The sequence below is a fragment of the Salarias fasciatus genome, chromosome 9 (assembly GCF_902148845.1).
Source record: "Salarias fasciatus chromosome 9, fSalaFa1.1, whole genome shotgun sequence".
Taxonomy (NCBI): domain Eukaryota; kingdom Metazoa; phylum Chordata; class Actinopteri; order Blenniiformes; family Blenniidae; genus Salarias; species Salarias fasciatus.
Window position 1 is genome coordinate 10,157,133 of NC_043753.1, and position 14,696 is coordinate 10,171,828.

General features: G+C 45.3%; 1 protein-coding gene across 1 annotated transcript; it reads left to right on the forward strand.

The window, feature by feature from the left end:
- Positions 1-505: 505 nt before the first annotated feature.
- Positions 506-14,358, forward strand: rnf31 (ring finger protein 31). Its single transcript, XM_030099591.1, has 24 exons — positions 506-688; positions 1,874-2,089; positions 2,179-2,325; positions 2,437-2,592; positions 2,684-2,740; positions 2,916-3,030; positions 3,649-3,825; positions 3,909-4,059; positions 4,149-4,300; positions 5,215-5,357; positions 5,438-5,665; positions 5,886-6,224; positions 7,437-7,622; positions 7,725-7,931; positions 8,011-8,184; positions 8,295-8,393; positions 10,230-10,319; positions 10,397-10,511; positions 10,741-10,853; positions 10,972-11,085; positions 12,461-12,509; positions 12,770-12,866; positions 12,956-13,121; positions 13,559-14,358. Exons 2-24 carry the CDS (start codon positions 1,886-1,888, stop codon positions 13,604-13,606), a joined length of 3,327 nt encoding a protein of 1,108 aa, XP_029955451.1. The 5' UTR covers positions 506-688; positions 1,874-1,885; the 3' UTR covers positions 13,607-14,358.
- Positions 14,359-14,696: the final 338 nt, after the last annotated feature.

Sequence of the window (14,696 nt, forward strand, 5' to 3'; positions counted from 1 at the left end):
TGCAGTTCGCGCCTCCCACTGCAGAAAAACGGTCTCCTCATAGGTTTGATCTGATCTGAAGTTCACGAATATCAAAAGTAATATTAATACATGCAGTGAAGATAAGATTTAAACATCTGAAAAAGCGTCTGAAATATTAATTTACTGCTTTAAGTCCCACTGATCCGCTGACCTCAGTCAGGTCTAATGCACATATATCCGATCCCATGTGCAAATTTATAAGTTCGGGAGGGTTAAACTCAAATAGTAGATTATTCTAAGTTTACATTATTATAGTCCACTGTATTTTATGTAGCACATTTCATCATTTGAGAGAGCGAATATACAGTTACGGTTTATTTCTGTTTTCACCTAATAGAAAATAAATAAAGATAACATTTTCATACGTCTGCATGTCTTTTTTTTATTCTACAGCAAAAACCCTGGCTTTTATTTTGAAAGTAAAAACCGCGGATGTTTAGACTTTTATTTTGAAAAAAGAAGGCGGGGTCAGAGGCGGAAGTGAGGGAGACGTCAGTGGAGTTCCGCGTCTTTAAAGCTACAAAGCTAATCGCGTTGTAATGCCACTTTAATTGCACTTCTCCATTAAAAGCGGCTGTTTTTATCCATGACAGCGTAGAGGTTAACCTCCGGCATGCTGGCGGATTATTTTAGTACAAGGGAAGCTTTTAAAACTTAATTCGAGCAGGTACGTAGCTGGTTATTGAACATTTTAAAGTTTCGGTTTCGACTGAAGGGAAATAAAAAGTTTTTAGCTCAGCATTCCCAACATGAACATGCAAAAAGACGTCCCATTGCATTAGTTAACTGCGTTTCAACAGTGGTTTGCGGTAATGAAACCCGCGTCTCTGTGATTTGAACCTCTGTTTTTACACAGACTCTAAGATTAGCCCGGAGTTTCCCTCTTTCAGCATTTGACACCGTGTCGTCATGAGATCAATCAAAAGTGACATTGAACAAATATCTGCGTTTCTATGAAGCATGTTTACATCTTATATCATTTATCTATCTTATTCCCACTGATATTTACAGTAGTTTTGAATATTACTTATTTCCTTCAATGGATTTTTTTTATATACTCGTCACACCTAACATTTTATATGTAAGCGTTTTATATGCATGCAGTGGTCGCAATAGAACCATTTACACCTGTTCTCCTGCTTATAATATCAGTAATACATCAAAGATTATTTGTACATTTATGAAACTATTTATCACAATGATAATATCAAATTCTAGATGGTCAATTGAGTGTGGCTCTCATGTTTATGTAGTTAAAATGTTATGGCGCAAATATTATCTCACTCACTCTGTGCATGAATTCATGAAGAAATGATGAATGTCACACTGTTACAGTGATTTAATACATTTCATTATATTCAATATGCCTTTCATTTCCTACTCTAAACTCAACATTCCTCTTATCATCATCTCAGTTTGTCTCATGCAGTTTTTTAAATTATTGTTAATATTATTTTACCATTACAGATGCATCTGAAAAGCAAGAAAACACATTAGAAAAGTGAATTTCTCTTATAATTTAATTAAAGCAGAAAAACATTCATATTCATTACTTATAAATTGAAATAATTCAGACCATTATTGTTTTTTCTATATGTAATTTTTTACAAAATATTTCATTCTAGCTGAAAATCTGACATATTAAATATTTTCTTCAATTTATGTCTGTATATTGCCTCTTAAGTCACTTAAATCACTGTTAAATCACTTTGTGAGCCCTGCATCTTTATTTGTTGTAGGAATGAATATATTGTTGTCATGTGAATGTCACCTCGCAGTAACGAGCCGCCGTCAGCCCTCAGTTTGAGACACTCTCCTCTCGGTGAATGACTGCTGCGTTTCACTCCTTCAGCTGTGAACCGCCATGAGCGCCAGCGCGGCGTCCGCGCAGATGGACGAAGTCCGGCTTAGAGCCCGGTCGCTGCTCTCCTCCTCGGGCTTGGCTCAGGACGTGAAGGCCGAGGTCCAGACGATGGCCGCCTTCCCGCTGCCCCCGTCAGAGAAGTACCGTCACCTGGCAGCGGAGGCCATGCTGAAGGAGAACACGGCGGGCGACAGCGAACAGGAGGTAACACTGACATTCTCATCACTGTTTCGTCATTCTTTTGAAGGCGGTGGTTTGGATCGTGTCGGTTCTCGCTCCGCCTCTTGCTTCAGGTGCTGGAGTCGTTGAGCAGACTGATTAAGGCCTTGAGCATCCTGGAGAAGTACGGCTGTAACCTGACCAGTCCCACCAGGCCCAGGTACTGGAGGAGCGTCAAGCACAACAACCCGGTCTTCAGGACCACCGTGGACGCAGTCAAGGTGAGAAAACAACGTCTTTTCAACATCCAGCCGAAAATAAGGACTGATGTGTTTATTCTGTGAGTTTTTTTTCCCCAGTCGAGGCTTAAAGTTGAGCTTTTTGTCTGACAGGGAGGCCGCAGAGTCCTGTATTTGTACGGTTACATCAACCAGCAGATCGATGGTCTCAGCTTTCCCGACGAAGTCATCGAACCGAACGCGGAAAAGGTTGCCGAGGTGACCCTGGAGGTCATGACCTTACGCACCGAGGTGGACATGCTCATAAAGGTTTGTTTTCACCCCCAAGCCAGCCTCGCGACGCCTGCGTGCAGCCATGAAGACTTCATTGTTCTGTTCCACCTCCTGTTTCTGTCTTCAGGAAACTCATCCTCATAAAGAATACTTCAGAGACATCATCCCATCCCTCATCCAGCAGGTGTGTGTGTGTGTGCATGTTTTCACTGTACCGACACACAAATATGTTACAAAAACAACTATTTGCTTCATTTTTTTCCCATCAAAATAAGTAGAATCAGTACGATTGAGAGCCAATCTGTCACATATGTGTCGATGTAAAGATGATCGATCGGCTGTGCTGCTGGTTTTTCCAGACGGAGCTGGCGAGCGACGCCGTGGTCATCCCGCCGGCCGAGGAGCAGCGGGAGGACGAACCGCAGGCCTCGCCTCCTTCGACTAAACCTCCTGTGCTCCCCAAGCCGTCCCCAGGTAAGAGAGCTTGTGAAAACTAGACTGGAAAATTCACTCCTTTTACTGAAGAGACAGAAAATACAATCATTGCTTTCATATCGAGAGCCTGAGGGGCTTCATGTCACATGACGAGAGAGAGACTCCTGAAATCACAAGCTGTTCTTGGCCTCCAAAGTGGTCAAGAGGAAGAAAAAATGAAATGAGAAAATAGGAAGGAAGCAAAATAATCAGAATCGCAGAATGAAAAACCAAAGAGAAATTTCAGAATAGGACATAGATGTAAGAAGAAGTCGTTCTGTTACACTTACACACAAGTAGCAGTTTAGATTTGTTTTATTTTGTAGTTAAATCACTTTTATCACCGCCCCCCCCCCCCCCCCCCCCCCCCCCATCATGCTTCAGCTGTTGCTGATTTCTACACTCACTTCACTTCTGCACTCTATGTTTGGGACGATTATGGCCATTAGTTGGAAAAATAATTCACACAAACTTCTTTTCTTATAGAATAATTCCATGTTTCTTTTCATATGTTGTGTAATAAGTTTGAATTGTGTGAAAGTTCTGCGAATCAGAGCACTGCCTGTCGACATGTTGAAGTTGAAGTGTGAGATTATTGCGGAGTTTCGTGTCTTGTAGCGTGTGCAGACCGTCCTGCCGCCGCCGCCGCCGCCTGCAGTCTCTGCGGCGGCGCCCCGTCTCTGCTCTGCCCCTCATGCAACAGGCAGCAGTTCTGCGACGCGTGCGACGACCTCTTCCACCGCCACCCGACCAGAGCCAATCACAAGAGGGACAAGCTGCAGAGAAGCAAACAGGGTACGACTGGAAGTCTTTTATTTTTTTTTTGTTGGAGCTGCTTTGCGGCCTCATTTAATGGAGCGTCTGGGTCATTTTTTCAGAAACGTGCAGCATCTGCGGCGTGGCTGCCGTCCACGCTCAGTGCTCCACCTGCGTCCAGAGGCTGTGTGTGAACTGCGACATGCTGTTCCACTCTCACCCCGACCGCAAAGGACACAACAGGACGCACGTCACGCCCGCCAAAACCTCCAGGTGAGGAGAGAGGAGTCTGCTTCAGCTGAACAGAGGACAGAATAGACATTTGGAAAAGGTGTGAACTCTTGGTCTCGTCTCGGCTCCAGTCCGTCCCTCTCTCCGTGGTCGTGCGCCCACTGCACCACCGTGAACGAGATGCGCGCCGTGCTCTGCATCACCTGCGAGCGCCCCCGGCTGGCCACGGCCGCCTCGCCCGCCCTGGAAGCCTCGGCTTCGCTTCCCACGTCTCCAAACTCAGGTGAGCCAGAACATTATGACCGCTGGCAGGTGAAGGGGGTCTCACTGAGTCTCTCTCTGTCATGGAGGTTTTACAGCTCTATAGCCCCGACTAGTGGTGGATGGCTGCATGACAGTTCGATTAAAAGAATAAAACACGGACAGACTAACATTTCGATTGCTTATAAAACAAGAAGGTTGGTGTTTAACTGTCTTAATTCAGGGTCAGAGAACCAAACCGAGCCCACAAGAAGCTCCAATCTGCCCCAGTAAACAGTCAGCATTTCAAGGAAAACTTTGTTTTTGTTTTTTCAACGAATTTCTCAAGAGTAGTGAACAAAACACAACACTGAGACACGCGCTGAGATCTCTGTGACGCTGCTGTGAAAGCTCGCTACCTCGTTTCTAACAAACTTTACTCAAAGCCCCTGAAATGAAATGTGTTTGACACCCCTGCTGTAACTACATAATCTCAAAAACTCCATCAAACTTCGTCTCTTTGAAATATTAAATTCTTAAAAGTTAAGAATTAAAAATTTGTCCTTAACATAGATTACCGTATTTTTAGACTTGGTGTTTGCCTGGTCAGTGACTTTTATTCGGAAGTGACTTAATTCATCAAAATGTTTACATCTGAACATGGAAAATAAACTCTTCCTGTACTCCAGCGTGAATTATACATGTATTTTTTGGTTTTCATGATGCTTTTTTCCGTCTTTTTTTAAAGATACAAATTACATTTCACATAATTTCATTTTTGTTTTCTGTTTTGTGATTGCATGATTGTACTATACGAGTCCAGGGGCTTGTATAATGACTAGTATATAAACGTGAAGCTCTGTTTCTCTACTGTCTGGTAGTTAGAGGGAGAGGAATGCTACTTTCTTAAATCTGAGGAAGTTGTGTGGATTGAGCTCTCTGTGTTCGATCCCTCAGAGTGGCAGTGTAAAAGCTGCACGGTGGTGAATCAGGGCAGCAGCATCCTCTGTGAGGTGTGTGAGCGCCCCCGTCTGGCCACCCGCCCGCCCGTCACCCCGGCAGCGTCCGGCCCCGGGTCCCCGCCGGCCTCTGGAGGAAAGGTCCGGATCACAAAGACCGTAGACGCCCGGCACGCAGCACCTCCCCTCTGACCGTGACTCCTCCTGTCTCTCCTCCTCAGTGGACGTGTCACTTCTGCACGTACCTGAACACCAAGCCCTCGGCGGCGTGCGAGATGTGTAACCTGTCCTGTAAAGAGTCCGCCGGGGGTTCAGCGCCTCGCTCTCTGCAGCAGACGCCGGCCAGCGCCAAGGCCCCCAGGCCGCAGCCGAAGCCCCGGGTCAACCTGGACCTGAAGAGGCAGAACGCGATGAAGGAGGACGGCCTCAACCTCATCCATCAAATACGAGTACGGCACGAAGGAAATCTGCCTTTTAGAAGTTATTTTAAGTGTTAATATTGGTTCAGATAGTTAAAACAGCCCTCAGGATGTGATGCTGAAAATAAGATTCATGATTTAAGCAACAGAAATTATTAATCTGCCTCTGACTTCAAAGAGACACAAATATTAGGTTTAACGTTCATTAGAGGGCAATGAAATCCAGTTAAACCCTGAGTTTTGTCCGCAGGAAGCAGAGAAGCGAGGCGTCAGCCCGGAGGAAGTGTACGCCGCCCTGGGCATGTGCGGCGGCAGCAACGTGAACCCCTGCGACTGGCTGACGTCGGAGCTGCCGCACCTGCTGGACGAGATCTGCGCCATGGCCGCCTCCGTCCAGCTCAGCTACACGCGGGGGAACGCCGGCACGAACCCCCAGGCGGAGCGGGACGAGGAGGAAGAGGAGAGGCGGGCCGGCCTGAACGGCGAAGGCGTGAAGCTCTCCAGAGCCGAGGCCAAGCTGGCCTGGCTGGCGGCCGGAGGAGACACGGACAGAGCCGTGAGGCAGCTGCTGAGGGACCGACAGACCAAGGTGGGAAACAGAGATCTCCACTCTGAATAGATATAAACCATAAAAACAAGGAGAACAGCACAACAGCAAACACATCAAATGAAATGATTTTTTCATGCTTGAAGTGCTCATGTGGTCCAGCAGGAGGCGCCGAGTCTCTCCGAGCAGAAACAAACCAGGGCACAGTGACCTGGTGTGTGTGTGTGTGTGGCGATGGCGGCAGGATGCTGTGGGAGTGTGTGAAACCTCTGGACTCTGGTTAATGAGTAGAAACTCCATCCTGATAGAAAGAAGTCAGAGCAGCTTTGAAGCTGAGGCCAGGAGAAACAAAACCTCCGAGAAATGTGTCTGAAGTGTCAAACTCAGAGATTTATGTGTTCAGTCTACTAAATATACTCAACAGTAAAAAAGAAAATGCAAAAGAGAGATGTATCATCAGCTTCAGCACTCAGCCACTCTTGAGACTGATAAAGAGCTTTAGTTGCATAGATGTACAGTATAAGAATGAACCATTTAAAATAATCCTGCAGTCGACTGGACTGTGTAAAGCAGGTTTTTTCTTTTACTGCATATCACAACCGTTATCTGCTTCCTCCCAGTTGTTGGACTGTTCCACTTCGCTTATCTTCAGCTCACTTCATAAAGAATCCTAACAGCTTGTAATGACAGAGAAGGTTTTTCTTATTGATAAATTCCTCCAGTATCCAGTTACTGTGTCGTGATAATGTTGTAAGTTGTATCCAGATGGAATGATGATGAAAAGGTTTAAAAATTCAGTTTTTTCACTGTCAAGAACAGAAGAATCCACTTTTTTTTTTCCACTTCTGTTCAAAAACCAGTTTGACTGGTGTAAAAATGTTCATATATGCTGTTCTGCAAAGCATCTGTCCGACACGTCATGTGTCTACGTAACAGCCGTTTTACAACCTCTTAACATCTAATCTGAGTTATGACTGTTCCAGCTGCAGTCTGTTGTACAGTTAAAAGTCTGAAAGGGCAGCGAGTTTCTTCTTCACTGTGTGCAAGGACATTTGCTATTTCTAATCCTTTTTCGAATTAAAATGTATTCTCCTGGTTATTTAGAATGTATTCTAAGAGACAATATTTAAATTGATTGGAAAATATCAGGATAAATTTAGTGAAACATGATTTCATTCAGTTAAAGTAGCTGTTTCTTCTGTAAAGGTTTTTATGAACATCTCCTGAAACAAGTGTGGGTTTTGTGCCGTTCAGATGCGGGAGCTTCACTCTCTGGGTTTCCGGGACGTGGCGCGGTGCGAGGAGGCCCTGCGGCAGAGCGGCGGGGAGGTGAAGGGGGCTCTGTCTCTGCTCCAGCGCCCCCTCCTGGAGTCCTTCCACCAGCGCATCTGGACCGACCAGCCGGAGCCGCCCATCGACCCCAAGCACCCGGACAAACAGGTCAGACCGGCGCAGAGACAATACGGAGAGTTTATTTTCAGCCCGTCTGTTTTCCTTTCCGTGTCCTCACCCGACCTCTCCCCCCTCCCGCCCCCCCCACAGAGGATGTGCCGCCGCCTGCTGGCGCTGTACGACCTGCCCAGCTGGGGGCGCTGCGAGCTGGTGCTGTCGCTGCTGCAGGAGCAGGACGTGTCCTGCTCCCTGGAGGACGTGGTCCAGGCCGTCAAGGAGTCCAACGACAAAGACTTCATCCGCCGCCTCCTCATCAACGAGTGTCCCTGCTGCCTGAGCGTCTTCCCCCGCAGCAAGGCGAGCGCCAGCGCTCCGTCTCAAACCGCCCTCGTCTCCGCCGAGCGGGTGAAACTGTAACTTCCTGTCGCCGCTGCAGATGCAGTCCCTGACCTCCTGCCAGTGCTCCATCTGCCACGACTGCTTCAGGCAGCACTTCACCATCGCCGTGAGGGACAAGCACATCCGGGACATGGTGTGTCCGTCCTGCAGCGAGCCGGACATCAACGACCCCGAGCAGCTGGACAGCTACTTCTCCACGCTGGACATACAGGTCGGCACGTTGAGCTGCGGCGACCTGCGTTCATGAAGCGTGGGAGAATGAAATGAAGCTGAGGGGTTGTTGGTTTTTTTTGTTTTTTTTTTTGTTTTTCCACGTTGCAGTTGCGGGACTGTTTGGAGCACGACGTGTTCGAGCTGTTTCACAAGAAGCTGACCGAGCACACGCTCAAGAAAGATCCAAAGTTCCTGTGGTGCTATAATGTGAGTTCCTCCCACATCCTTTTGAGGACTGGGGTCCAGGTTTGGCTTTTCAGTGCATTTATTCCACAGTCCAGTTCGCATCCTTTTTTAAGAGGCAATCTGTGGGGCTCAAGTCAAAAAGATCACCCGGTTCACGCAGCTGAAACGTCCTGACTGTAATGAAGTGGACTACAGGAAGTGAACTTTGCTCTTCTTCCTGTTGGACTATGAATAGACCTTCAGTCTTCCTTTTTTTGATTCACATGACTTCTTTTTTTTATGATGTTATGAGTTCCTTGGTTTTTAAGCTCATGATGACCCTGGAAGAGAGATAGATAATCTCTATGAAAAATTTCAATCTGGTTTTCGCCCCTCCCACAGTACAGAAACTGCACTCATCAGAGTTACAAATGACCTGATGATGGCCTCTGATTCTGGTTCCACTTCTCTCCTCATCCTCCTCGACCTCTCTGCTGCGTTTGATACAGTTGACCACAACATCCTCCTTCACCGTCTCCAGCATTACATCGGTCTCACTGGTCCTGCCCTTCACTGGTTTCACTCCTACCTCACTGATAGGACGGAGTACGTGGCTCTGGGGGAGGCAAAATCCAGACCACACACCGTCACTTGTGGGGTCCCCCAGGGCTCCGTACTCGGTCCTTCCCTCTTTACCATATACATGCTTCCCCTTGGTTGTATCGTCAACAAGCATGCAATAAACTTCCATTGCTATGCTGACGACACACAACTCTACATTAAAATTTCATCCAACAGCTCTCCTACCCCCTCTGTCTCCACCCTCAGCTCCTGCCTGGAGGATATAGGGGCGTGGATGAGTCAAAACTTCCTGCAGCTTAACGGCTCAAAAACAGAAGCCATTCAAACTGGTACTCCTCATCAACTCCGCTCCTCTCCTCTTACCTCTGTTTCATTCCTTGGTCACACCATTCCCCTCTCTCCCTCTGTTACAAACCTTGGGGTCAAGTTTGACTCCCACCTCTCTTTTGACAATCATGTCACCTCCATTTGCAAAACATCCTTCTTCCACCTTCGTAACATTTCCAGACTACGTTCCTCCCTCTCCCTCCCTGCTGCAGAGAAGCTTGTCCACGCCTTTGTTTCCTCCAGGCTGGACTACTGTAATGCACTCCTCATTGGGATCTCTGGCAAGAGCCTCCAAAAGCTCCAGTATGTACAGAACAGCGCTGCCAGAGTCCTGATGAGGGTGCGGAAATATGAGCACATCACTCCCATCCTTCACACTCTCCACTGGCTTCCCATTCAGGCCCGTATAGAGTATAAGATCCTCCTACACACCCATCACTGTCTACACGGTGCGGCCCCCACCTACCTCACTGAACTGCTCACACCACACACCTCTGCCCGGACCCGGTCAGGCCAACTGCATCGTCTGGTTCAGCCCAGGACACGGCTCAAAACCATGGGGGACCGGGCCTTTGAAGCCGCAGCTCCCCGTCTGTGGAACGCGCTCCCAGACCACCTTAGGGCCCCACAGACGGTGGGCACTTTCAAAAAAGGACTGAAGACCTTCCTTTTCAGAAAGGCATACCAGCAATAATGTTGCTTAAAGTGTGCTGTATTGTAATGTTTTTACCCTGCGCTTGTTTTTAAACCCTGTGTCTCATGTAGCACTTTGAGATTTGATTTTAAATGTAAAGTGCATTACAAATAAAATCTATTATTATTATTATAAATCTATTATTACAGCAACAAAGGCATCGCTGTGTGAGAGTCAAACTCTGTGAGCAACAGAAGCAGATAAAGAAAGTGAATCCTCCTCCTCTTCCTCCTCCTCCTCTTCCTCCTCCTCCTCCTCCTCCTCCTCCTCCTCAGTGCACCTGTGGGTTTATCAACGATGGAGACCAGCTGAAGGTCACCTGCCCGTCCTGCCGCAAGAGTTTCTGTGCTCAGTGCAAGAAGTCGGTGAGTATCGCTCCCCTCCGCCGTCCGAGGCATCATGGCCGCCGGGCGGGGCTCACGGCGGGTGTCGCTGTCCGCAGTGGGAGCCCCAGCACCAGGACGTGACCTGCGAGCAGTTCCAGCAGTGGAAGCGGGACAACGACCCGGAGTACCAGAAGCAGGGCCTGGCCGGCTACCTGCGGGACAACGGCATCAGTGAGGCGTCGCCGCCGCTCCTTTCACTTCAGCTTTCTGCTCCGCTCAGCCGCAGACGCCACACGGTTCAGACAGTGGCGAGCGGGAGGAGCCAAACTCTGAACTTTCACACATTTTGTCACATTAGTTTCCTCCTGGAGGGGCACAGACGGATTTACAGAGGGGTTCTTCAGATAGTAGAAACGTTTGACCTTGAGCCTCTCGGGTGAAGCTGTCTGTCCTCCTGCAGCCTGTCCTCAGTGCCGCTTCCAGTACGCCCTGACCAAAGGCGGCTGCATGCACTTCACCTGCTTCCAGTGCAGGTACCAGTTCTGCAGCGGCTGCAACAACCCCTACCAAACGGTGAGCCCCGACCACAGCCACCGCTCCAGCAACACACAGAATACTCAGTCAGGAGCAGCAGAGTGGCCGATGAAGCTGCACAGGCGTGACAGCGACATGCTGCTGTGTGTGTTCGCAGACCGGCTGTAAGACGGCTCAGTGTAACTACAACGGGCTCCACGCCCACCACCCCAGAGACTGCCTCTTCTATCTGCGGGACTGGGACCCGGCGCAGCTGCAGGAGCTGCTGCAGGTACACACACTCATGAAGACACTTATATCCATGTCTCAACGAATCATTTCACATCGTCTCATCTATCTTTTTTTTTGTTGAACTTATTCTTTATTCAAAATCTGCAAAACAAATTCCACCATACAGCTGTAAAATACTAAATTTAACAGATACAATGTGGTACAATAGTACTCCTTGTTGCCATCAAACACTTTTTTCCCATATTACAATGAAACATTAACAATTTTTTTCTCAATAAACAAGAAGTCAAGTACAGATATAATTGTGAATTGGAGACCATTTATCTTTAAATATGTCAATTTTCATTTGCAGTCTTGCAGTTATCTGCTCCATGTGATATACTTCCTTCAGTTTGTTCTTCCATTGTGTAATGTTGGGGGGTTGAGGTTTAAGCCAGGAGGTAGTAATCATTTTTTTTGCAATCAAAAGTAATATTTTTAATGGAATTCTGTTACAGTGTGGTATAAAATTAATTGGGAAAATTCCCAGAATTATGAAATTTGGTTCCAATGGAATTTTAATACCCAAGCAGTTCATAATTTCACTCTGAATGTCTTTCCAATAGTAAGTTAATCTGGGACAATCCCAAAATATATGAGTATGGTCCCCCACACCACCACAACCCCTCCAACATCGATCTGAAGTTTTACCAAATTTGGATGTGACAAAAGGAGTTCTAAAGAATCTAATTTTGGTTTTCCATTCAAACTCTCTTAGTGTTGGGCTGTTTGTTATTTTATATCCCTCCTGCATTGTTTGCTCCCAATCCTCATCCTTGATTATTATGTTCATTTCCAGTTCCCATTTTCCTTTAATGTCTTTTGTATCCTCTGTTCTGTCACCTTGCAATATTTTGTAGACATATGAGACATATCTGCTATTAATTGTCCTTTTGATTACAGAAATAAAAAATTGTTCTATGCTAGTGGGTGGGGCTTGTAGAGACGTCAAATAATCATGTTTATGTAGATAGTGTCTTAATTGTAAATATTTATAGAAATCATTGGCTGTAAGATTGTATTTTTGTTGGAGTTGCTGGAAGGTCATTAAATTCCCACTATCTACCAATTGACCCAACATCGTAAGGCCCTTTTCAGCCCAAGTTTTTAATCCAAATGAAGGAAGAAATTCAGGATTGTGATGAATTTGAATTAATCTGCAAATCGAGTTAGGGAGATTTAGTATCTTTTTGATATTTGACCATGTTGACAAAGTAATTTTGATCCTCATCTATCTTTTATAATAATCATGACAATCATCGACCAGCTGTGATAAATATTCTATATAAGAAAGATATAATTGCTAAAATAATTGTTTATGATTAGAAAAATCCTGAATTCGCATCGTATTTTCTGGTTCCTGTTTGTTTCAACAGAGGAGCAGCGTGGAATTTAACACCGAGCCTTCCGACGACGCTTCCATCGGTGAACATGAAACCGCCACACGTCTCCGAATATCCATCCAAAAAGTTTTATTATACGATGGTGATCTGAGACTCTGTGTGTGTGTGTGTGTGTGTGTGTGTGTGTGTGTGTGTGTGTGTGTGTGTGTGTGTGTGTGTGTGTGTGTGTGTGTGTGTGTGTGTGTGTGTGTGTGTGTGTGTGTGTGTGTGTGTGTGTGTGTGTGTGTGTGTGTGTGTGTGTGTGTGTGTGTGTGTGTGTGTGTGTGTGTGTCCTCACTGCAGACGCCTGTGGTGTGATGGAGCAGAAAGACGAGGGCAACCAGCAGTTGGACTCGCCGTGCGGCATCCAGACTCACCCTGGTCAGGCCGGACTCTGCGAGTGAGTTCCCATCAGAACATTAAAAAAAAAAATGAAAAAAGCTTGCATCCATCACACGCTGCTGGTTTATAATATGTGTGTGTGTGTAGGAAGCACTACAAGGAGTACCTGGTGAGCCTGATCAACATTCACTCTCTGGACCCCGCTCTGCTCTACGACGCCAAAGACCTGGAGATCGCCTGCAAGAGGTACCTGGTGGAGGTGCCGAGGGGAGAGGCCGAGGACGACCAGACGCACCAGGCGCGAATGCTCAAGGTGGGACACTGAGTCGGGTTCACAACACACACACTCACACACCACACATGGATCAGGGGATCAGGGGTGTCAAACATGTATTAGATTTTCACAAAACCCAATAATTACTGTTCAAAAAATACTGTAATTTCAACATTAAACTGATTTTCATGTTACCTTCATGTGCAAAATACTACAAAATGTTCAAAAAAACTCCTACAGCTGTGACATTATCCGTGTTTTTACAAACTCACCCTACAGCATGGCTTTGAGGCGAGTTTGTTGGCGATGATGTGGATTCTTTTTTGAGATTAGTTTTAATATGAATTCCATATTTTGTGGTTGATTATCGGCACATGTGAGTCTCTTCAGCAGTTATTCTGCCTCCTGGACTGAGATCGCATCTGTCTCATTAAAAAAGTAGCTGATGTCTGTAATCGATGTCTTTCTTCTCACAGAAACTGATGGAGGTCCCACTCGGAGAAAAAGTTCCCAGAAACAAATGAAGACAATCGAGCCTGGAGTTAATGTCGGTTGTGTTTGGGGGAGAAAAAAAAACTGTTTTATTTGAGTTTAAAATCATATAATAGCTGTTTGATTTCTTTCCTGTTTTTATCCATATTTTAATGTCTTTAAAACTGGAAAAAGAATCTATTTTGGGAAAGAGAGTTTTTATAGAGTTTAATAAGCTCTTCAACAGTTTGAAAGTGAAAATTTTAAACGAGAGAATCAAGAGAACAAGGCTTTTCAAAGTCATAACACTTTAAAAAAAAAAATAAAGCTTTTTGTTTAAAAATGTGTATAAATAGATCAATGTTTCACTGTGCTGCTTTAAAAAGTCTTGTTCAGCCTTATTCTGCACAATACGTTTTATCCGTGTCAAGGGTACCGTGATTAGATATTGTTCTTCATATTTGATCATATTCTCAAATGAAAAGTGTCATTCAGGAGAACTAACTCGGTGTCAGAGGTTGTTTTCCAACATGAAGGAGCAATATTGTTCATATTTTTCATCATTTACACTCTTAGTACTTCGCTATTCACCACTGTTTTTACATGTTTTCATTTCTGTTTTTATTAATTCATTGGAGACGAAGTAAATGAAGTTGCTGAATGTGGTCGGATTAAACAGTGCCACTTTCAAAGGAATCAGTTTGCAGCATGGCGGATCATTTGTTCCTTCAGATATCAAATCATACCAGTCAGTTTTCTGTTTGAGCGGTCGAAATGAGCTCAATAAAGGATTATTTTACAAACAAGTCTATTTATGTGTCTTTGTATAATTTACCTTGGTTAAATGCTGGGATTGACTAAAAAGATGTATTTTCTGGAATAGTCTGAAAGGTTTGGATGCAAAACATGAATGCATTTTTTTTGGAATTTTTTCATTCCTGAAAGAACACGAATATGAAGAGACATTTCAAAAACGTTATTTGTCCTTTTATTTCAAAGAAGTTTTATTACATTTATCAGATTTAAATATCGTCGTTTTTGTTTGACAGTGTTTTGTTTTTTGCATTTTTTTAATTTTTTGGATTATTATTGAACATTTATATATCTGGTGTGTTTTTTTTATAGCGGTCTTCACCTTTTAGT

What these genes read in the sequence shown, in the direction of transcription:
- rnf31 (XM_030099591.1), top strand. Translation starts at nt 1,886, where the DNA reads ATGAGCGCCAGCGCGGCGTCCGCGCAGATGGACGAAGTCCGGCTTAGA. An exon ending in AGCTGCAGGAGCTGCTGCAG is followed by an intron (nt 11,086 to 12,460) that starts GTACACACACTC and finishes TTGTTTCAACAG; the next exon opens with AGGAGCAGCGTGGAATTTAA. An exon ending in GGTCAGGCCGGACTCTGCGA is followed by an intron (nt 12,867 to 12,955) that starts GTGAGTTCCCAT and finishes GTGTGTGTGTAG; the next exon opens with GAAGCACTACAAGGAGTACC.